Below are 25340 nucleotides of genomic sequence, written 5' to 3' on the forward strand. Positions count from 1 at the left end.
TAAAACATATGTTCAAGTATTTTACATAATTGCATTTCATTAATAGTGTTTACTTTATAAATGAGAGTTTGACTAAATTTCTGTTCAGATTATGTGCGCGCATTGCTCAACGCATTCAGGAATTGGAAACGTTACCAGCCACGATGCCAGATGATATGCAAAGGAAGGCCATGATAGAATTAAAAGCTCTTCGACTGCTTAATTTTCAAAGACAGGTCAGATTTGCCTTTTCTTTTATTATTTTTTTGTCTTGCTCATTTTTTTCTCGATCCATAGTGCATTCTTCTCTCTTGTATTCTCAATTTTGTTTTCTGATGTAATGAATGTAAGTACATTCGGGTCTTTCCTCCTTGCAATATTGTGATTGGGTAGTTAAACCGTTAATACCAGCTGATAGACATTTGAGAAAGACGTTGAAAGGTAAAGAAGCCTAAGAACTCCCACTTCAACTCTGATACATGTCATTACTACAGCATACCAGATTTATTACTCAAACTGAAGGCAAGACTACTCAGCTACTTCAAATGGGATCACTTTTCTTTCTTGCATTCTCTTGCTCTGTCTTTCTTACTCTCTCTTATTATCACATTGAAAACAACAATTCCATATTTTCTGTTTGCAGTTAAGACAAGAAGTTGTGTCATGTATGCGAAAAGACACAACATTGGAAACCGCTCTGAACACGAAGGCATATAAACGTAGTAAGCGTCAGTCACTTAGAGAAGCTCGCGTTACCGAGAAGTTGGAGAAACAGCAGAAATTAGAACAAGAAAGAAAGAGGAGACAAAAACATCAGGTATTTAATCTCAGTCTACACATTTCATTTTAGTCTATAAAGTATACAAACTTAGATTTCTTGCATATGCAAATTGCAGAGGTCATATTTATCTTCTAAAAGTTTCACTGAGAGCACAAAAACCTTTCATTTATCTTTTAGAGATCTTTTAATATTGTTTAAGAATAGTTAAATAAAATTATGTCGAGTCTCAAATTTTAAGCAAGCTCAGATCATTTTTTTAAATGATCTGAATTTGTTCGGGTAGGCTTTCTTAGTACATAATTTTCAATATAAGTTTTCAACTTACTTGGTGTCTCACTGCTTTATAAAAATGCATTTGATTTGAATCAAATTTAGAACATGAACACCAAATTTCATAGATTTTCAAAATAAACTTCACTATCTTGAAAGGAAGTTCAAATATGAAAAAAAATTAAAACATGACTTATGTAATCTTCATTTTTGCTCTGTTTTAATCCCATAGCAAAGAATTTTTTTTTTGCTTATTCTGCACTTTGATCCTTTGTAAATAGTAAAAGTTCCAAGTTTTTCTAATATTCTGAAATCATTTAAAAATTACATTTACAATTAATGCAGTATTACAAATTTTGGTGAGAAACCACATATGTGCTATTCAGTATGTGTAATTGACTTTGAAAATCATTAGTTCATTTCCAATTGAAATAGCAAGAAATTATATGAAACTTTTTACAAATTAAAATGAAATAAAAAGATGATAGTGAACAATAGTAAATTGGTTATTGATATTTCTCCCGATTTTCTTTCACGTGTCAATATTACAGTTTGGTTTTAACCTTTCAAATTCTTTACATGTTCGATTGCGTCTTCTATTTCAGGAATATCTTAATGCTATCCTACAGCATGCTAAGGATTTCAAAGAATTCCATCGCAATATGTCCGTAAAAGTTAGTAAATTGAATAAGGCTGTAATGACATATCATGCCAATACTGAACGTGAACAGAAGAAAGAACAAGAAAGAATTGAAAAGGAACGTATGCGTCGTCTTATGGTGAGTAGCGTTTTTTTCTTTTCTTTGTTTTTACCCATTTTTCTAAGCATGCTATATTAGCTCATTTGGGCAGGCACATCATTTGAGTCCTTCAACAATATTATGAAATTTTTTTTTTTTTTTTAACTTTTTGTAAACCTCCCTACCCAATCATACAAATAAAAAAAAATTAAATAATTCTAACCTTTTTTTATGAATGAAGATTTTCCATGCATGTATCATTGTATGCCTCTTAAAACTCCAGAATTGTTGATAATTTGGGGCTATGACAGTATTATGAACTGTACTCTAACTACTAATAATAAATGATAATATTTAGTGACGAGAGATATGGGGTGTAATTTTTTTAGATTATTGTTATAATCGATTATCTGGCATAACTGATTTCGTTACCATCATTAATAATAGAAATCTTAACCCTTCACCCATTCTGTTTTGAATCCTAAATTGTAAAGACCAAGTTCTCTTTGGAATTTACCTCTGAAATGTATTGGTTCTTTATTAGCGTCGTATAAGCCGTATATGTGAATGTAGTCTGTGATTATTGATGGAGTTGATTTCCCTTTTATTTTAGGCTGAAGATGAAGAAGGATATCGAAAATTGATTGATCAAAAGAAAGATAAGCGCCTGGCTTATCTACTTCAGCAAACAGACGAGTATGTGTCGAACCTTACAAAGCTTGTTGTACAACACAAAATTGAACAGAAGAAAAGCAAAAAGAAGAAAAAGAAGAAAAAGAAGCTTGTACGTTTACACTTGAATATTTTATTTCCTATCAAACTAATGACATGTGCGAATTAGGCCGTTTCTTATAAAGTAATTCTCGGTTCTATGGAGGTGGTAAAGCATAAAGACTCGTCTCTTTCTCAAGATATCTTCTTTCATTCACAATAATTTATAAGCATCAAAATAATTATGTTTCTCAAGATATCTTCTTTCATTCACAATAATTTATAAGCATCAAAATAATTATGTTTCTCAAGATATCTTCTTTCATTCACAATAATTTATAAGCATCAAAATAATTATGTTTCTCAAGATATCTTCTTTCATTCACAATAATTTATAAGCATCAAAATAATTATGTTTCTCAAGATATCTTCTTTCATTCACAATAATTTATAAGCATCAAAATAATTATGTTTCTCAAGATATCTTCTTTCATTCACAATAATTTATAAGCATCAAAATAATTATGTTTCTCAAGATATCTTCTTTCATTCACAATAATTTATAAGCATCAAAATAATTATGTTTCTCAAGATATCTTCTTTCATTCACAATAATTTATAAGCATCAAAATAATTATGTTTCTCAAGATATCTTCTTTCATTCACAATAATTTATAAGCATCAAAATAATTATGTTTCTCAAGATATCTTCTTTCATTCACAATAATTTATAAGCATCAAAATAATTATGTTTCTCAAGATATCTTCTTTCATTCACAATAATTTATAAGCATCAAAATAATTATGTTTCTCAAGATATCTTCTTTCATTCACAATAATTTATAAGCATCAAAATAATTATGTTTCTCAAGATATCTTCTTTCATTCACAATAATTTATAAGCATCAAAATAATTATGTTTCTCAAGATATCTTCTTTCATTCACAATAATTTATAAGCATCAAAATAATTATGTTTCTCAAGATATCTTCTTTCATTCACAATAATTTATAAGCATCAAAATAATTATGTTTCTCAAGATATCTTCTTTCATTCACAATAATTTATAAGCATCAAAATAATTATGTTTCTCAAGATATCTTCTTTCATTCACAATAATTTATAAGCATCAAAATAATTATGTTTCTCAAGATATCTTCTTTCATTCACAATAATTTATAAGCATCAAAATGTGATTTGTAGTGTTTTTATTGCCAATTGAATGGATGTTTTATGAATTAAATTTAAAGAATTCAAATGAAACATGATAAAAATTGTCCAAAACAAATTTTGTTTTAAACTTTTTTTTTCTTCCTTATTATATGTTTTTATTTAGAATCGAACAATTTTCACAGACTGGCTTCTACAATAAAAAAGTTGCTTAGATTCCAACCCCACAGTTATTATTACTTGTGTATAAATGTGTATTTTTTTATCGCAATTTTTCAATGAAATTCTTTATAAAGTTTGTAGTTGGCATTTAGAGAAACTTTTCTGACACAAATTTTATTTACTTATTAAAACTGAAGACCATTTACTAATTTCCAATGTACATTGGTGTAACATTAATTTTTTTATTGTAAATTTTTAAAAGAATATTCCATTTTTGATTATTTTCAAACAATATTTTGACAAAAGGCCATAGTAAATTTGGGTCTTCAGATTGAAATTCCCATGCTTATTATCAAGCTTTCATTTTACATAAAACAATTTGAATAACTTCTGTTTTGTGAAATTTTTCTTTGACTTTTTGTAATGTTGAATTGACACCATTTCTTATTTTATCTTTTAAGGAAGGTGAAAATCCCGATAATTTGAAAGAAGCAGTAAGTTTTTCATTTTATCGATCATTGTTTAATTCAGAAAAGATTTTTTTGTTTCCATTTCTTATATTTTTACGAATCCGTTTTGAATCTGTTTCTAATCTAAATGTAAAATTTATGAAAACTGACTTTAAAATCTTATCAGCATTAACATTTATTGGTTGTTTTTCTATTTTTCAGTTAATAGATGAAACATCAACAGCAAGTGAAACTCGGGTGAATGTGATAGAGACTGCGACGGGCAGAGTTTTGTCTGGAGATGACGCTCCTCTTGCGAGTCAGTTGGAAAGCTGGCTCGAGCAGCATCCAGGGTGAGTTAACATTTTACTACAATTTGACTCAGAATCTTTTATTTTTTGTTAAATGACACAAAATAAAACTTCATGAATTGCTTTTACTGAAGAGAATGTCACGTTTTGACTATAATTTTTCCCAAATACTATTTACAATTTGGTGTTTTAATTAAATATAATAACTAGGGCTAGGACAATAGAATATTCTTTTCATTGTTTACACTCTAGAGTATATATTTTATGCAGTTAATCAACCGAGAAGCACATCATTCTATATAAAAACATATACGATATCAAGAGATATATACTCCAGAGTCAAAATAATGAAAAGAATATGCTGTTGTCGTAGCCCTAATAATAACTAAGTAAAATCAGTAATTGTTTCAAACAAACAACAAAGAATGCATCATCATTATTATTGATGATGATTAAATCTCTAGATTTGTTAAGTAGAATTGCCTGGTCGCCTTTCTATTTTCTATCTTTTCACTTCTGAATATTGTCATTTTGTGTTAACACTACTTACTACTGACACAGATGAACTCTCTCACTCCTGAATTTTGTTTTAAGTCATTATTTTTTTGTCAAAACTTGTCACTCAACAATTTTATTGGGAATGTGTTTTCACACACATACTCAGATCTTCTGCCTTTGTTACAATTTGTAAGATAAGTAAATCGTAGAGTATTTGTTGCAACCATTGTTGTAAATTGTGTTGATTAGTAATCTGAAATGTTTGTTTGTAGCTTTGAAGTTGCTTCAAATGAAGATGCTGAATCTGATGATGACGATGATGAAGAAGAGTTTGATTCAGAAGAAGTAAGTTTATTTTCATCTTTTTGAAAGAATTTTATTTTCTCTTTGAGTGTCCAAATTTTTCATTTTTTTCTTGTTTTCTCCATTTGCATATTAAGTATATTTGTACAAATTCTAACAAAATCCAATTCTCATGTAAAGTGTTTTCTTTGGACGATGAACATAACCACAAGAGGATTGGAATTAATAGGTAGGGAATTACTAAGAAGACAACTCAATAAATATTTGTTTGCATTAGATTTGAAGAATACTATGTTGTAGTTGGTTGGGAAGCATCTTCGTGGTATTTTGTTCCACACAGATGTTCTAGGAAAAAACTTTGTTCATGGAAATTCCAGTTACTTTTTGGTACAGAGAGAGGAATTCTTTGTGGTTGTAGCTGGACATTCTTGCTATGAATGTTTTTCTGAGGAACCAGGGATTGGAGCTCTGTTGAACACTTGCCATAAATAAACCTAATGATATACTAAAGACAGGCCAGTAACATATTTTTGATGTAAAAAAAAAGACTATATGAAAGAGAAAAGACCCCCCCCCCACTAGATTTCTAACTCAGTTTTGTACTTAATCATTTCTTGATTACTATGACTGTTGTCAGGGCATGAAAATAACAAAAATGAGGATTGTAGTCTGAATAATCAAAATGTTGATTTTAATTTCACTTTAAATAAAAATGTTTTTTTCTATTGAAAACCATTGTCAATTCTTATTGCCGTTTTTTGATAATTGTTTTATTCTGATTTTTCAAATTTTGCTTTTCTCAGTTTAAAAAACTTTTTTCTTTTAAAGGAGGATGAAGACAAAGCCAAAATTGCGAATGGCGATGCTGAATTACCTCCATCGTAAGTAATTTTCCGTTTAGATTTAATGAAAATTTCAGTTTTGAAATTCACTTAATTGTTTTATAGAAAAGTCAGTTCTTTTCTGGTGTTAATAGTTTGAATTTTTTTTATTTTATTATTATTTTTTTTTTTTTTTCAGTACTCGAGAAGACGATGATGAATATCGTAATGATATGACCAATTACTACACGATTGCCCATAGTGTTCATGAGAAAATCACCGAACAATCATCCATGTTAATTAATGGACAACTAAAAGAATACCAGGTGAGTCATGAGTTATTCATGCTTTCTCTGATTTAATAATTTTTAATAATTTTATATAAATCTCGATCTGAAAAGCAAACAAAATCATTTTAGATTTTAGAAAGATTGTATTTTATTGTAAAATTGATTAAATAAATGTTTGAGAAGTTGAAACTGAAAATCATTTGTCTAAAAAGGAAAGAAAATCCTTGCACTCTACTGAAAGACAAAAATTTGAAGATTAACCATAATAAATTTCTTCTCTCAAATTCTAAATCCAATTTGTTTGCAATAGAAATCAAGAAAAGGAATTGAGTTTTTGTTACGTCATTTAAATCTTGAAATATTTTCTTTTAGCACATTTTAATGAGTCTCACAGTTACAAATAGTTTTCATTATTGTTAACTAGAGAGAATGGCTAGTCAGTGTCCACTTAAAAGGGCTTACCTGTAGACGATCTAGAAACATTACTTTCATTGAATGCGTTGCTGTACCTTCTGTTTAATGAGGCACTTTATTTTTTATTTTATTCCAATATGTTTATAATATAGGTAATCCACAAAGTTTCTTTTTGCTTATTTTATTGTGTTTGTGTATGTAATGCCATTATTAAATGAAACTTTTATAATTATCTAAGCGGTTTGGAGCATATAAAATCAAAATCTGAAAAGGATTTAAACCTCTGCATACTACTAAGAGGGATTAGAATTTATAAGATGCTAATAGATTGCTTAGTAGTGTTCTCCTTTGTCCCTTTAAGGATAACAGGCATGTGTTAAAAAATAAATCAATCATTTATCGCCTTATGGGGTCAACTCAAACGGTTACATATAACAATTGAAGTTTGTTTGACTGCATTATGACAAAAGTTGTGAGGTAATTTATTAATGGTATTTTGCTTATAAATATGTGTGACGACTAAAAAGAAGAGCTATATCTTTAAAATATTGTCGAAAATATATAATGAACATGTCTGCGTGCATTTACTGCTCAGGCAGTGATCATCCCGCTCCTTGTGCATAATATATATATTCTAGCAGACCGCCTGGCGTTGCCCAGTCGTAAAATATGCTTAAATATATTTTAATTTATGCAGATTTCATATTCATTATTATAGAGGCAATGCTGTAATGATTATTATACTGTACTCAGTATATAGTAGTCATTTCAAACAGTTTAAAAAATGTTTAGGTGCCATCAGCTAGAATCAAAACCAAAACATTTAGCTTTCTAGTGGTATTCACCACCATCTGAGCTAATGACTTGTGTACATCAAAACTTTATAAATTAACATAAATGTATATTTGTGCACGTGTAGAGCATACACATGATGCATCAAACTATGCTTGTTAAGTTTCAATTTTTCAATTTTTACTATTTACCAGCTATTTTTCCAGCTAAAAACCAAATCGATTTTGTTCCACGGGCCTGAATACCCTAGATATCAAGTTTTAAGTCTGGAGACTAAAAAATGGCAGGGTAGTTTGATAGAAACCATTCTGCACACAGATTAACAAGGTCACATTTACTAGCAGGCTGCACAGCATTGCTCAGTCGTAAAATACACTTAGATATATTTTTATTGATCTCCTGACAAAGGAAGGATTGAACCTAGTAGTTCACTCCCATTCATCTGTTCACACTTTTCTCAATAACCACACCTTGGTTTTCTTTTTAATATTTTGCACAAACATTAATCATGGTGAAAGGAAATTTTTGCCAGAACGGATTTTTCGGGATAACTCTAGTTACCCTCCCTAGTGACCATTATAGGGGTAAAATTGCCCCAAAATCATTCATACTTTTTTCAATGACCACTCTTTGAATTTTTAAAAAATTTTGCACAAACATTAGTCATGGTGAAAATAAATATTTGTCAGAACAAATTTTCCGGGATAACTCTAGTTGCCTCTTTCCTCAGGGAGCATTATGGGGGTTAAATTGCCCCCAAATCTTTTATCTGTTCGCATTTTTCTCTATAACTATGTTTTGGATTTTTTTTTTTTTTTTTTTTAATTGTACACAAACATTAATCATAGTGAAAGTAAATTTTTCACTCATGGAGGGGGACCCAGCATGCTTGGATTGTTTATTCAGATTTCATATTATTACAGAGCCAATTCTTTATTGATTGTTATATTGTACCTAATATATTGTAGTGATTTCAAAAGTAAAAATAAAATATGACTTGGGTGCCATCAACTAAGATCAAAACCAAAACATAATTCTCCAGCGTTATTCGTTACCATCAAAACTAATTTGAGAACAAAATTTATGTTGTTAAATGTATAAATATATATTTAACTTATACCTGTCAAGTTCCATCTTTTTTTTTTTTTTTTTTTTTTCAATTTTAACCTTTTAGCAGCTATTTTTACCAGCTAAAAACCAAATCAAATTTGTTCTACAGGTCCGAATAAGTCTGTAGACTAAAGTTTAGTAGACACCATTCCACACATACAGACAGGGAGAGAACTTAAATGCCTACTAGACACTGTCCTCAAGTGTCTAAGATCTCTCTGTACAGGGGTTTGTCAGAACAACCTGACATGAGGATACTTTTTCCATAGAAGTAAACCCTGACCAAATATTCAAAATCACATTTTGTATTCGCAGCCCAAATAAGAATTCCTCACTATGGCTAATCTACATTAGCTTTTACAAGGAATGGTGCACCTTCTCCAAGTGATGTTACCTCAAGTAATAGCATGAAGCTGTATACTCCACCAGACTAGATAAATTCTTGTCCTGGAATCCAGTAAGACCATGAGACCAACATGAAAGATATACTACAACGTATAAAAATGGTTAATTGGGGAGAGGAAAATTATGTTCTCAATTTCTTTACTAACTCAGTGTTTGAGAGAGAAAGAACTTAAATGGAACATTCGAATATCTATGTATCTCATATAGACTTCAAGTGTTAGCCCCAGGTTGTGGGCCCCTTGATTTCTGAGAACTTCGACTGAAGTAAAATAAAACAAAAAAAAACAGGAATCTTAGGGAGATATCAATCATACCAGTTATTATAGGTGCCACAGGGCTTATGAAGAACTTGAAGTCCTACCTAACTAATATTCCTGGTGAACCAAGTATAAAAGAGATCAAGACAATTGCACTTAAGGGAACAACAAGGATACTAAAAAGAGCTCTCGTTTGGTTTCAATTAAAAGCAGGGCAATGTTGGCAGCTGGTTTCGCTGCCCCATACCCAGCGTTACAATCTTCAAAGGAAGAAAATTAAAAAAAAAAAAAAATGCAGAAGGTCACTTTTATCTATAGAGAGATTAGTTACATATGAAAGTCTTTAATTTTAATTTTTACTTCATTTGTTTTTAAAAAATTTCTTTTATACAGGATTTTGAAAGTTAAATTTAATTAAGATATATCATTTGATCATCAAAATTACTAATTGAACTAAATTCTTATAAAATTCTAAGTACCGTATATTTCATCATATAAGACAACTCTTAAAGTTTAAAAAATCATCTCTAATTGCAATCTCTAGCCTAGGCTAAACAAACATGGTTTTGTGATTTAGCAGTCGTCTTTAACATATATGATAAATTTATTAAAATTTGCTCCAATTTTGTACCTCGTCTCATCTGACTGTCACCTTATATGCTGAAATATATGGTAATTTTATTATGGTAATGTTTTAATCTCTATTTATAAAATTATTGCATGTAAATAACTCCATCTTTTTAATATCTAAGAATTTAAGAGTTTTAAAACCAAAAATCATTTTCTATTGATTAGCTTCTAATTTTTTTTTTTTTTTTTTTTCAAATTTCAAAGAGTCACAAAGTAATTCATATTTTATTTTATTCTCAACTATTAAACAAAAGATGAAAATGATTGTCAAATTTTGTTTTATTTTATACTAATTTTTTTCCCCTGTAAAACTTTACTAATATATTTAAGTTAGATTTGATTTCTATTTATTATATATTTAGTTTTTTTTTTTTTTATTACATTTTAACCCCAAACCAGGCACATTGCCACTTTGGTGTAGGGGGCTACTATCAGGGGTAACAACTACTGGGGTACTATGTAGGGATTTGGGCAGCAACATGTCGGTTCACGTTGCATTTGAACTTCTTCGCGTCAGTACAGTTGGGGAAGCACTGGAATGAAATTCCAAAGTCTAGCGGTTCTGGGGAAGAAACTACTGGAGTAGAAAGATCTTTTACATCTAGGGATCTCTACAGAGTGGGGGTGGGATTTATCAGCCTGTTGGGTTTGTCGAAAGTGTTCACGTCGTGGGGGCACAAGTGCTTGCAGTTTGTCAGAGCATTCACCATTAAAATACTTGCAGAACAGGCAGAGGGATGCAACGTTTCGTCGATAGGACAGAGGCTGAAGCTTAGATGCCAGTTCAGGACCTATCAGATTTGCGACTCTCTTTTGAACCTTGTCAAGGAGCGAGAGACTAGTAGCAGATGCACCAGCCCAAATATGACAACAATACTCCATACATGGGCGAATGGTGGCCTTATAGATGTTCATAGTTTTCTAGCACGGTAGAGAGAGCCCACCTTCCTTGCAGCAGCCCTGGCAATGCCTTCAATGTAATTGTTCCAACTCATGTTTCCTGTGAACGTTAGGCCAAGGAGTTTAAAAGATGTACTCTCAGATAAAGAGTCGTTGGCCATTGCTATAGGTGGTAGAGAAGGTTTCTTGTAATTATTGAATGAAATCAGTTTAGTATTGGCGGCATTGAATGTGAACGTTTTATTTCAATTAGTTGTTTCAATGTTTACAGTAAGATTTATTTTGCATAGAACAACAGTAAGAGATCAATTGGGTACTTCTACAGTTTAATCAAGACAGGAAACAATGAAAATATCCCAAAAAAAAAAGTTATATTGTACGCATTCGTTTTGGACTGAAGTTCTCCAAAAAAGATTTCACTTAATTTGATCAAGTATTTATTTATTTATTTTTATTTATTTTTTTTTTTTTTTTTTTACAGCAACAAAACAATTTATGATATCGATCGAAAGGTAGCCATGTTTAGCTTTTAAGGACAACTATTCCCCCACTATCAAACAATCATAAGGTTGCTTGCACGGCAACTGACAAGGTTAATCTGCTTGCCAGTCAGTTTGCCTCAAACTCCACACTGAACTCAGTACACCACTCACTCCCTGATTTTCCTCTGCGAACAGACGCCACACTAGACGATTTGAAAATCACCCCTTCTCAGGTACATGCTATTATAAAAAACCTAAACACCTCAAAAGCATGTGGACCAGATCTCATCCCGGCTGTGCTATTAAAAAAATGCTCTGCCGAGGTTGCTTCAATTCTCTCCAAACTTTACAATAAATGCCTTAACGAATCTTGCTTTCCCGACTGCTGGAAAACCGCCTCTGTGGTACCAGTCCTCAAGAATTCTGGTGAAAGAACTGACCCACTAAATTATCGCCCCATTAGCCTCCTCCCGCTTTTCGCCAAAATATTTGAGTCCTTAGTTAATCAAGCCCTAGTCCAGCACCTAACAGCTGCTAAACTCCTGACTGACAAACAATATGGATTCAGGCAAGCCCGTTCAACAGCAGATATCTTAACTGTAGTTTCTGAACGTATATACCGTTCATTGGACAAAACAGGGGAGGGTAGAGTGGTGGCCCTTGATATATCTAAGACTTTTGACAGGGTATGGCACGATGGTCTTCTAAGGAAAATTAGATCATATGGAATCACTGGAAGAATTCATAATTTAATTAAATCCTTCTTAAGTAATAGAAAAATCAAAGTTGTCCTCGGCGGTCGTACACCCAAACAATACGACATAAATGCGGGAGTACCTCAGGGGTCTATCCTTGGACCTCTATTATTCCTGATATTCATAAATGACCTCCCTGATAAAATTGTTTCGGAGATGGGTATATTTGCCAATGACACCACTCTCTATAACAGATATGAGGGGAAAACAAATGAACACATATCCAAGGAAATGGCAGAAACACTAGAGGATGACCTCCAATCTGTAGTGGAATGGGGACAAAAATGGTTGGTCACATTCAATGCTGCTAAGACTAAGCTTGTTTCCTTCAATAACTACAAGAAACCTTCTCTACCACCAATAGCAATGGCCAAGAACACATTGCCTGAAAGTACTTCTTTTAAACTCCTCGGCCTAACGTTTACAGGGAATATGAACTGGAATAGATACATTGAGAGCATTGCCAAGGCTGCTGCAAGGAAGGTTGGCTCCCTCTACCGTGCTAGAAAACTACTTACGCCTGACAGTATCCTATACCTCTATAAGGCCACCATTCGCCCATGTATGGAGTACTGTTGTCACATCTGGGCTGGTGCATCTGCTGCTTGTCTCTCGCTCCTGGACAGGGATCAAAAGAGAGTCGCAAACCTGATAGGTCCTGAACTGTCATCTAGGCTTCAGCCTCTGTCCCATCGACGAGATGTTGCATCCCTCTGCCTTTTCTACAAATACTTTAATGGTGAATGCTCTGACGAACTGCAAACACTTGTACCTCCCCGACGTAACTACCCCCGACAAATCCGACAAGCTACTAAGTCTCATCTCTTTACAGTAGAGATCCCTAGGTGCAAGAAAGCCTTTTTTACTCCAATAGTTTCTTCCCCAGAACTGCGGGTCTTTGGAACTCCCTTCCGGGATTCTGCTTTCCCAACTGCACTTATATGCAGAAGTTCAAGTGTAATGTTAACAAACATCTTTCTACTCATCTCCCTTCATAATGACCCCACTAATTAAGTCCCTAATAGTAGCCCCCTGCTTCAAAGTGGCACTGTGCTTTGTTTGGGGTGAAAATTGAATAAAAAAATTTAAAAAAAAAAAAAAAAGAGAGAGAAAAGTTATGATTTCACATGGGGAGGGGGTGTCAGTGCTTTAGACTGAGTTATCTCCCCATAGTGTGTTCTAAAAATACAAACATGGCTACCTTGAGCGCGCTATCATAAAATGTGTTTTTCCGCTGTTATAAAAAAACAAACTACTCAATCAAATTAAGTGTAATTTTTTGTCTGAGAACTTCAGTCCAAAATGGATACATACAATATAACTTTTTTTTTCGATATTTTCATTTTTTTTAATGTCTTGATGAAACTGTACAAGTACCATCAATTGATATTGAGATGTGAATGAAATTTTGTTGTATAACGCATCAGAAAAATGTGAAATTTTTATTTTTTTATTTTTTATTTTTTTATTAAGATAAATTTCAGTTTTCTTTGTGTTGTTTGATATTTTTCTTCTGCCTTCTTTTAATATTTTTTCTTCTTTGACAGATTAAAGGTCTCGAATGGCTGGTGTCACTGTTTAACAACAACCTCAATGGTATTTTAGCAGACGAGATGGGACTTGGTAAAACCATTCAAACTATTGGTCTCATTACATATTTAATTGAGAAGAAAAAAGTGAATGGGCCCTTTTTGATTATTGTACCTTTATCGTAAGTTCTTCCCTGCTATCTCCATTGTTCCAACCAAATGTTTTTTTAATCATTCTTTGAATATTTAATGTTTAAATTAATGTGAATAAAACAAAAGCAATTTTCTTAGCATTCAACACAATTTTCCATGACCTACTTTCTTTTTTCATTTTTTTTTTTTTAGAAAAAAAGAAAATTGATTCAAATTGGTACTTTAAAAAAAATATTTGTTGCTTTTTCATTATAAGAATGAAATTCAAAAAATCATACTATTGAATTTCAAGTAAAACAGATGGTTTTCTACTTAATTGTCATGTTGCAGTAATGAACATATCCAAAAATAATGAAAAATGATAAGGTAGAAAACTATTAATGAAAATAGTTTTCGAAGACAATTAGCGAAAATCAGGTTTTGATAAAAAATATTCTGGAGACTGTTAATCATAACACTGGAGATAATTTTTTTCTGAAAACTTAAGCTAATTAAGCAAAACTCAATTTTTGCTACTTGTGTTTGAAAACTGTTTTCATTAATGATTAATTTTCTACCTTATCATTTGTTGTAATTTTTGGATATGTTCATTACTGTGACATGACAAATAGATATTGGTTTTACTTGAAATTCAGTCTTTAGAATTTCACTCTAACAACAAAGAGGCATCAATATTTTTTAAATAATTATCTGTAAGACATCTCTGTAAAATATTCAGTTTGTCACATTTGAATAAACATTTTTATGTTTAACCATGCAACTCTATATGAGGCTCTGTCCATCTGTCACTCATGTACATAATTAATCAATTCAAATTGATTGGTAAAAAATAGAAACATGCAACAAGTCATGTAAAAAAAATAGATGTGTATATATATATATATATATATATATATATATATATACTGTTTGAATGTTTTGTTCAATGTGACTTTAAACATGTATGCTGATAGGTGTTCCACAGACATTGAATGCTACCTTCTCATGAAAGGAAACCTCGTGTAGACATGTTTTGTTCTTGTAAAGAACATAATTTGGTGCTGAGATGAAAAACTTGAAAGATGTATTTAAATTTGTATTAATGTTTTGCAACAGAATCCCATTTCCTCCCATCCACTGCTGCTCAAGTCAGGGATAATTATCCAATTACTGGCAGCCATGATGCATCTGTCGCTGCCTTGAACTGTTTAGATGTTTGCAGACTAATGGCTTTTGTCAGCCTGTGCCATGTTGTAGTGACCTGAACAAAAAGTCTTCTTAGGATTAAGCCAAAAACGTCTTACATGCAGCCTCTTTGAGTTTTTACAAAGCCCTTTCTGCAGTGCTTTTTTCACCTTTCTGCAGTGATTTTTTCACCTTTTGATAAATGAATCTTAAAAACATCTGTGGTTATAGTCAGCTAACATACTTCCAAACTTCCGGTGTGGCTGCTATTGGAAGCAGTGATCAAGGCAGATCGGTTCCTTCACTTTTATTGTTTTTCAGTATTTTTATTGTGAAGCGATTTATTGAAAGAAAATATAAAAAAGGACATTGAAAAATATACAATAAAAATTAACAAAATTATACAGTTTAAAATAATTAGTCTTTATTTGCACTTTTAATAACAAAATAAAGTTTTTATTTTATTTGAAATTTTATAAGAAATATGTTTATGAAATTATAAAAATAGCTTCTTTTTTTTTTTAAATTTAAAATTAAATGTTTTTATTTGAATTTATATAATAAATATGTTTATGAAAGTATGAAAATGAAATTATTGAAATCAAAACAAAATTTCAAACATCATAAAAAACGTATCCAATACATAATATTTAAGTGTTTTTGATAATTCTTTCAAAAATTAAAAACTAATTTCAATAATTTTTCATTAAAATAAGACTGAAAAAAACTTTTCAATGATTATTAAATAAAAAAGAATAATCAGAAAAACGTAATAAAAAAGAGTATGTGCACAGGGAAGATAGAGGCGTGAGAGAAAAAAGCGAAGGAACTGATTTGCCTTGTTACTGCTTCTGGTGGCAGCCACATTGTAAGTTAAGAACTACATTAGCCGACTATAATCACATCTGTTCTTCATAATAAAACTTGATAATTGATTTTACGGAAAGTTTTATTAGTTTCCTTTTTTTTTTTTTTTATAAGTAAATAACTGAAAATACTTATTTGATGCAAATTTTTATCAATTTAGGATTTTTGATGTCTTTAAAGGAACATTTTTGGTGTTTGTGGAGATTGGTGATATTTTAAACGGATGCATTTTGGGTGGAAACATTATTACGTGTCACTTGAAATTAGTATAAATTCTAAAAATTATGAAAAATGATCAAAAGTAGAAAAATAATTACAAGTAAAAGAACAACTTAATGAATTATTGAGTTTTATTGTATTTAAACCTTGATTCAATTAAATATTGAAAAAATAGGTTTTTTGTTTTTACTTTCATATTTACACTATGACTACAGTAAAGATGAAATTCTGTCGAATATCTCATGCAATAGCTCCTCCATATTAAACGTTTTTTTCTTTTTTTTTTTACAAACTTTTTCAGAACATTATCAAACTGGATGTTGGAATTTGATAAATGGGCTCCAGGTGTCAATAAAATAGCCTATAAAGGCTCTCCTAATTTCCGACGAGCTCTCACACCCCAGTTAAAAAGTAGCAAATTCAATTGCCTGCTTACCACCTATGAATATATCATGAAAGATAAAGCCATGTTGTCAAAAGTAAGTTGTCTTTTTACCTTTCTTTCCTCATAATTTATTTTTTAATCACCAAAAATAGACGTTCTTTTAGTCTTAATCTTTTCCATACATTTCTTTCAGATCCGTTGGAAATATATGATTATCGATGAAGGTCATCGAATGAAGAATCACCATTGCAAGCTAACACAAATCCTGAATACATATTACAGTGCCCCTTACAGATTGCTTCTAACAGGCACACCTTTACAGGTAGGCACACCTCACATTTTTTTTTTTTTTTTAATATATTTGAAGGACTTAGTACAAAAAGAATGAGATTTTTTAATGTTTTTATTTTCTTTCTTATTCCCTCACATTTATTTTTGTATTGTCTCTCCTTTACAGAACAAACTTCCGGAATTGTGGGCTTTGCTGAATTTCCTCCTGCCAAGTATTTTTAAGTCTTGCATCACATTTGAACAATGGTTCAATGCTCCCTTTGCAATGACTGGAGAAAAGGTAATGATCTGCACATTTAACCATGGAAATCACATTTTTGTTATGAAAAAAATTCAAACCCAACATTTTTAATTTTTTATTAATTTCTCCAATGTACACGAAACCGTTTTATTTTCTAATCAAGCTAAGTTGTAGATCAATATATAAACGGTATGATTTTTATTTCGAATCTTTTGGGGCTCGAATCTGCTTTTGAGTTTGTGATGCTGCTAATAGGTACACATCCTGCGTCAAGGGCACATAAAAATTTAAACGGACACAGCAAATATGTTAGGGTGTAAGTTTCCTGTTAATTGTTGAAAGTAAACCCTTCCCCTATTTCAAGCTAACTGTAATGACAGTTGACCTGACCAACCCATCACCTGTCATTTTTTATTTAACCGAACAATTTAAGGAAATAATTTTTAATATTGAATAACAAAACAAAAAAGGGGATAAATGAATGTCGGTTAGAACTTTTTGAAGGAGTGCAGGCCATCTAAAATTATCCAAACACCTAACATCCAATGCGTGGATCCCAGGATTTGTTCAATTAAAGAGCTATGAACATTTTAATTGAACTCGGTTTGCACTTAAAAATGTTGAATATGAAAACTAAACACTGCCCTCCATTAAAATGTGTTTGTTTGATGCTTTTCACTTCAATGTTTTTAATTCCATAAAGGAAATTTAGATTGGAATCTGTGCCATATCATTTATCTGTAATGACACTTTTTTTTAGGTGGAACTTAACCAAGAAGAAACTTTACTTATTATTCGACGTTTACACAAAGTCCTCAGACCTTTCCTCCTCAGAAGACTGAAAAGAGAAGTGGAATCTCAACTTCCAGAAAAAGTTTGTGTTCTTTTTCATTGTTATTGTCATTTCTGCATTTTGAAATTGAAATTCTGTCCCTGAGTAAAAAAAAAAAAAAAATGTTTTAAGACTTCATGGCTTTAGAATTGAAATCTTATGTTTTACTATAATTTTCCAACTTCTTTGATTTCTAGGTGGAATATGTCATCAAATGTGAGATGTCATCTCTACAAAGACTGCTGTACCGACACATGCAGTGTAAAGGTGTCTTGCTAACAGACGGATCAGAAAAAGATAAAAAGGTATGCTCATATGCTATAATCTTGACATAATATATCTAATTTCAAAACCTCTCACGTGTGTGTGCATGTGTGCAGCAATTGTTATTAAATAACACGGGCTATTTTTTTCTTTTTTCCGATTTTCCCAATAGACCATTTTGTATTTTGGTTAAATTGGTATATATGTATAGGTTCCTTGGCATAAAAAAAAACTACAGAACATATGTATACTATTTTGAAAATTGGAAAATAATCTTATCAGACTAAAAAACAGACTTTTTAATGTCATTTGCCTGAAATATATACATTACCTGTCATAAAAATCCATACTACAATTTCATATTTATACAATCCTAGTTAGTAGATCTGTCATTGAAACGGATTTGTTTAACCACTCAAATGTAAGTATACATTATGTTTGAAAAATCATGCTTACGTTGGTTTTAAATGCTTTTTAATGTGCTCATCTACATTCACACCATGATTGCCTGCTTGTAGCTATCAAATATATATCAGTCAAAATCAACTATTTAAACAAATTTTTTTTTTAATTATACTTTCAGATTTTATAAAAAACCATTTGAATCAACATTTTTAAATTTAGTTAATTTTTTTACTTATAATCACAAAACAAAACAAAAAAGAAAACTAGCACCATTCAATTAGTTGCAAGTTAGAAATATTTTCAAGGAGTAAAACAAATTTTCTTTTAATCTTGTTGAATCCAGGGCAAAGGTGGTACAAAAGCCTTGATGAATACAATTATGCAATTGAGAAAGATCTGTAACCATCCATTTATGTTCCAACATATTGAAGAAGCCTTTGCTGATCACCTGGGCATTCAGGGTGGCATAGTCAGTGGGTAAGTGCACCTATTCTTTATACATTATCATTTTGAATAGGAAATCTTCTTTTTATCATGCTTATGATTTTTCGTTTAAACTACTTGCAGGCCAGAACTTTATAGAACTTCTGGAAAATTTGAACTGCTGGATAGAATTCTTCCCAAACTTCGTAGCAAAAATCACAGAGTACTTCTTTTCTGTCAGATGACATCACTAATGAGTATCATGGAAGATTACTTTGTGTTTAGAGGTAAGAACTTTTTTTTTTTTTTTTTTTGCTGATAGCATTCATGTGCATAGCTGTCGATTTTAAATCTCTTCCTGGAATTTGCAATTGATGTTTATGCCTTTATATTTTTGCAGGTTTCCGCTATTTACGTCTTGATGGTACCACCAAGTCTGAAGACCGAGGCCATCTGCTGGCACTGTTCAATCAAGATGAATCACCTTACTTTATCTTTTTACTCAGTACACGAGCTGGCGGGTTGGGCTTAAATTTACAAGCTGCAGACACCGTTATTATATTTGATTCTGATTGGAATCCTCACCAGGTATGCATTCAAACGGAAACATGATTCCTCTTTTGTGAAAATGATGCTTGTCCCAAATTCCTTGCTGTATTAATAGATGAAAATAAATATATTAATAAATAAAAAAAATATTAATAGATGAAAATAAAGAATTGTATGATGTACTCATAATAGGAAGAAAATGTCTTTTAACAAAAATCACATAAGTTGATCAAAAGTAACTCTTTAATATCGGATGAATGTTCGATAAACACTATAAAAATTGCTAATTGTCTTTTTTTTTTTTTACTCAGATTCTTTTATAAAACAGCGTCTTGTGTTGCATTTTTTCAGGATTTACAGGCGCAGGATCGTGCCCATCGTATTGGTCAGCGGAATGAGGTCAGAGTACTGCGATTGATGACAGTTAACAGCGTGGAAGAGCGCATTTTGGCAGCTGCACGTTACAAACTGAATGTTGACGAAAAAGTCATCCAAGCCGGAATGTTTGATCAGAAATCAACAGGCTCAGAGCGAAGGCAATTCCTTCAAGCTTTGCTCATGCAGGAAAACGATGAAGAAGAACAGGTAGGAAAGAGACTTTTTTTTTTTCTTTCTTTTTTTTTTTCAGTCTTGACATTGAATTTTGATAACGATATTGGAGATACTAACCTGTCTGTTCTTTTTTCAGGAAGAAGACGAGGTTCCAGATGACGAGACGGTGAATCAGATGTTGGCAAGGACAGAGGATGAATACGATTTATATCAGGTAAACTGTCTCAGTTGTTATGGCTGTCTGTTCAGTGTTACATTTAAAGAAGATGTCTTTCAGTCTTCACGAACATCTCCCACTTCATATCATGTTCATTAATCATAGATGGCTACAAGTGGTCAGATAGTGGTTGGCTAGAGTTTACTGCTCAACACAAGTAACATCTCAAAAAGAGAGTTTATTGATTAGTTTACTTAGAAAATATCAATACATTTGTGGATGCCGAAACCTTTTTGGAACTCAGAGTTTGGTTGAGTAGAGGATTAAAAAGTTTATATTTCTCTGAACAATATTGTCTCTAGTGACAGTGCGTAATTATCTTTTGTTAAGATGTGAAGATCATCAGCTCATGTGAGAATTCAATCTCTGACTCTTGTGGTGCAGGATAACATGGTATTTTGTTAATTCTCAAGTCTTTTTACTAGTTCCATTAATATTTCTTGCAATTTCCATAACTTTCCTTTGCCTGCATCTTCCATCATTACTTGGCGTGTGTGGATCGAATTTTTCAGTTTCGATAATTCGATTGTCTTAAAATCGGTTGCAGTCTTAACTTTGACAGTTAAATTTTTTTCTTTATCAGATCTATTTCTCCAGATTTCAAACTATTGGTTCACATTTACTATGCCAACTTCCAATGTCGCTTGTTTGCATAGAAGGATGCTTAATATATCATGTATCATTTGAGGAACTTTGTTTATTGGCTCATTTGCCAATTCAGTTGCTTCAGAAAATTTTTGGATACAAAGATAAAAAATTCCAATATCTGACTGACAGTCCACCTGATTCATCAGCAAATACAAATCGTTGGTAATTTCTGATTGAATGAAAATTAAAACTTGTTTGTTTTCCAACATGGTGATACTGATTTACTGCATAAGAACTCTAACAAAAATCATCTGCATAAATAACTGAATTATTTGTATTTTTTTTTTTTTTTTTTTACATAGAAAATGGATTTAGAAAGGCGACGGCAAGAGGCGCGAGATCTCAAACGAAAACCGAGGTTAATGGAATCCGATGAATTACCTGAATGGTTGCGGAAAGATGAGAAAGAGGTAAGTTTTCACGGTTTTGACTTTTTTTTATTTTTTACTTGTTCTGTCTGTTCCGATTTTGCATGAGTTTATCACTTATGTTTGTGCTCTTTTTCTACAGGTTGAACGGCTCACCTATGAAGAAGAAGAAGACAAAATATTTGGACGAGGTTCACGTTCAAGAAAAGAAGTGGATTATTCAGACTCACTTACTGAAGGACAATGGCTGCGAGTAAGTAGGCAATTGCTTGTACTCTCACAACTTACTGTTGCGAATATTCTGATTAGATGTGATTCTTATGAGATAAGATTAACTGTCACGGAAACGTTACAATACATAGATTTATTTTTTAATTGATAATCTACTAGTTACAGAAACTATTGTTATTCTTGCCTTCATTGTTGTAAGTGGTTCTCCTTATGCATGATTCTCCCAAATTGAGGACTTGCCTTCCTATAATTAGCACTTGTTTTTTGATACTTTTAAAATTATTAAAAATATTATTCAAAACTGATGAAAGACATTTAATATGATCTATTTTCAATTTTGTTGATCAGTTGATAGGGAGAGGGGTATATCACTACTTAATTATTCTTGTCAGTGGAGCTTGGAATTCACCAACTGTAACCCCATGCAGAGAGGTAAGTGCTCCCCCTCCCCTCGGAAACTGAACTATATACAGGCCCTGAATGGCAGCCCATGATGTCTTAAACGGAATCCTGGTGGCTGAGCAGTTTGTGATCTGATTACATAGTCACATGACTTGCAGTGTCAGAGAAAACTGATTCGATCAATCAGGCAGACACATCTTGACTTAGCACTTATTCTGTCAGTTGTCCCGATCATTTACAATATTTAAATTCATAGTTATCGATATCCATTCAAATTTACAAATAAATGCTAGAAGACGGGTATAAGGGTTGATCAATTTGAAAGAAATGATCGCAACATGGCTGTGTGCCCCAGAATTTTCGATATATGTGGATAGATATCAATGGAACATAGATGCTTGTAATCAACACTCAGAATACAATCGTAAATTATTTAAAACTTCTATCTAGTTATGGCTGACAGATGGGGAGCATGCTACCCCACTTGATTGAATAAAATGTCCTATTTGAAATTCTGTACAGATTCTCATGTTCATCAGAAAAATTCCTCGAGTTCAACAAGATACACCTGAAGAATTAATCCTCTAAGATAAGATTTGGTTTATTCCCAAGGAGTCAAATGCTGAGAATTTCAGATAAAATGTGCACGACGAAACCGAGTCACTTCTCCAGATGAAATATTAAAAATTACAAAGTTTTTAAAATTGACATTTCTTTAAACACCTGAATCATTTTTGTCTATTTTAATCATAACCAAATGTTAACTCTTAATGATGTAAAGCAGTTTTAAATGAAAATCAAAATCGATTCTTTTCATAATAATATGCACATTATATGCAACTGGTATGAAATAAAAGCGTTTTTTCATCAACAAAATAGGAATTCTTCCTTTTATTTAAATTTTAGACCCTTTTATGACAGTCGTTCCAAAAGTAAGGTTTCCAATCTTTTTTAGCTCAAAGACCCACCATTCTCGACGCACTTTTGCCAGCCTCTTTTGATGGTTTAGTTGTAAATGTCCGGGGTCTGCTTTGTCACTCACATCTGTTGTCACACATTAGTCTCACACCGTTAATAAATGTAACAAGGAGATGAAACTTTCAGGTCATGAATGCATAAATTCAGTCATCATAACAATGCAATTTCCAATCCCCGCTGATCCATTTAGGTAGAATAAAAATAGAAACGTTCCCCATCGTAGTTTTGGTGTTATGTAAAAAAAATCTCAAAGTGAAGCAAGGTGTCTACATTTTTGGTTTTAGTGATATTAATTTCTTGGCTGGGAAATTGTTAAGCAGCTGCTTCATTCTTCTAAATTAATTATTAGCACAGAATAATACATTTTTGAAGTAGGAATACTTTGTTTTTGCCAAGGAGAGTATAATATGTTTTGATTATTTGTTTCAAATAATTGCTTTAAGTATTTACTGAATAAATCTTATTTTAATAAAAATAGGAAACTAATCTATATATATATATATATATATATATATATATATATATATATATATATTTTTTTTTTTTTTTTTTTTTTTTACAAAGGCATCACCACATTATCAAGGCCAAGAGGCCACTCAAGGATAAGGGTTAAAGAGTGTACAGTAGAAATTGGTCAATATAGTAATCATTAATAATGAAAATTTGGTAAATTTGATAACTTATATGGAACGGCTCATCAAGAACTTATTTACTTTAGACTTGAACACAACCATATTGTAGTCAGCCGGAAAGCAGGAAAACGGAAGACAATTCCACAGGCGTGCAGTTCTAAGAAAGAAGCTTTGTTCATGGAATCTACGTTTAGGTTTAGGCACAGATAAAGAGTGGGAGAAATTATTGATAGTGTTTACAGCTAGACAAGTGTTTCTTGTGAAAGTTTGGCGAGGGGGGACCATAGATTGAAGCTCAGTTGAACACTTTCCATGAAAATAACGATACATCAGAGACAAACTCGCAACATCTCTTCTGTGAGATAGAGGTTGCAAGGAGGAGAAAAGGACATCTCCTACGAGGCTACGAAGTCTATTTTGAACTCTATCAAGGCAGAACAAGTCCTTTCTAACAGCTCCTGCCCAGATGTGGCAACAGTATTCCATCCTTGGACGTACCTGGCTCTTATATAGATAGAGAATAGCATCAGCAGTGATATATCTATTGGATCGATAGAAAGATCCCACCATTTTTCTAGCGGCCTTGGCAACAGATTTGATATACGTGTTCCATTTAAGATCAGGAGTAATGGTCAAGCCCAGAAGCTTGTCAAAACTAGAGGCCTCCTGAAGACGAGAGCCATTCATTTCAATTGATGACAAATGTGGATTAGAATGTTGATGATGTAAAGAGAGAAGCTTGGTTTTAGATGCATTAAAAGTAACCAGCCACTCCTTTCCCCATTGTACTACGTGCTCAAGATCAGAGGAGAGAGAATTGGAGAGAACTTGGTCGTTTACTGTCTTAGATGTGGTACCATAAATGGTAGTGTCGTCAGCATAAATGTCTACAAATGATGTAAGGATATGATTTGGAAGATCATTAATGTAGATCAGGAAAAGAGTTGGGCCCAGGATGGATCCCTGAGGGACACCGGCATTAATACTGTGAGCTTCTGATTTTTGCCCCTCAACTACTACTCTTATGAACCTATCAGAAAGAAATGATTTAATAATTGAGAAGACTTTTCCAGCTATACCATAGCTAGCGGTCTTATGAAGTAAACCTTTATGCCATACCCTATCAAAGGCTTTAGATATGTCAAGAGCAATTGCCCTAGAAAGATTGCCACCGTCGAGAGATTTGCTAATCCTATGCGATATAACTGTAAGGACATCTGTAGATCTAGCAGAACGGAAACCATATTGAGTGTCACTAAGAAGGTTATTTTTGTTGAGATGGTTGATTACTTCTGTATTTAACACAGATTCTAGCAACTTACTCATGACGCACAGGAGACTTATTGGCCTGTACTGAGAGGGGGATGAGCGATCACCTGAATTCTTAAATACAGGGCATATGGATGAGATTTTCCAGGGAGATGGGAAACTATTCTCCTTAAGACAACGTTTAAACAGTTTTGTAAGTATGGGCGCTAGTTCAGGTTGAAGTTTTTTGAGTACTATAATTGGAATACCATCAGGGCCAGTTGCTTTACTGGAATCAAGGTTTTTGATTAGCTTGGCAACATCACGTACAGATATACGTATATCACATAGCGTGTTTTCTGATACAGGAGGAAATATTGGGGGTTGGCGGTCTTGGTCGCAAAGGGTAGAATTAGCTGCAAAGTTCTTGACAAAGAGTTTGGCTTTGTCTGATGCTGACGAGATTACCTCAGGTCCATTGATAATAGTTGGGATGGAGCACACGCTTCTGT

The 25340-nt window shown here is 32.2% G+C and overlaps 1 protein-coding gene across 3 annotated transcripts in view; it reads left to right on the forward strand.

The window, feature by feature from the left end:
- LOC145260493 (SWI/SNF-related matrix-associated actin-dependent regulator of chromatin subfamily A member 2-like) overlaps positions 1 to 25340 on the forward strand; it is a 99777-nt gene that overhangs the window by 52642 nt on the left and 21795 nt on the right. For all 3 annotated transcript variants that reach the window (XM_080118624.1, XM_080118607.1, XM_080118616.1), the window contains exons 6-27: positions 89 to 215; positions 623 to 796; positions 1636 to 1809; positions 2384 to 2554; positions 4275 to 4307; positions 4485 to 4615; positions 5344 to 5416; positions 6203 to 6255; positions 6395 to 6521; positions 13778 to 13941; positions 16464 to 16641; positions 16741 to 16869; positions 17005 to 17118; positions 17840 to 17953; positions 18109 to 18216; positions 18924 to 19057; positions 19148 to 19290; positions 19404 to 19591; positions 19904 to 20137; positions 20241 to 20318; positions 21272 to 21379; positions 21480 to 21590. In XM_080118624.1, coding sequence (XP_079974750.1) covers positions 89 to 215; positions 623 to 796; positions 1636 to 1809; positions 2384 to 2554; positions 4275 to 4307; positions 4485 to 4615; positions 5344 to 5416; positions 6203 to 6255; positions 6395 to 6521; positions 13778 to 13941; positions 16464 to 16641; positions 16741 to 16869; positions 17005 to 17118; positions 17840 to 17953; positions 18109 to 18216; positions 18924 to 19057; positions 19148 to 19290; positions 19404 to 19591; positions 19904 to 20137; positions 20241 to 20318; positions 21272 to 21379; positions 21480 to 21590 — 2866 coding nt within the window. The remainder of the gene's footprint in view (positions 1 to 88; positions 216 to 622; positions 797 to 1635; positions 1810 to 2383; positions 2555 to 4274; positions 4308 to 4484; positions 4616 to 5343; positions 5417 to 6202; positions 6256 to 6394; positions 6522 to 13777; positions 13942 to 16463; positions 16642 to 16740; positions 16870 to 17004; positions 17119 to 17839; positions 17954 to 18108; positions 18217 to 18923; positions 19058 to 19147; positions 19291 to 19403; positions 19592 to 19903; positions 20138 to 20240; positions 20319 to 21271; positions 21380 to 21479; positions 21591 to 25340) is intronic.

The sequence above is a fragment of the Euprymna scolopes genome, chromosome 3 (assembly GCF_053919585.1).
Source record: "Euprymna scolopes isolate OS-2025 chromosome 3, ASM5391958v1, whole genome shotgun sequence".
Lineage (NCBI taxonomy): Eukaryota > Metazoa > Mollusca > Cephalopoda > Sepiida > Sepiolidae > Euprymna > Euprymna scolopes.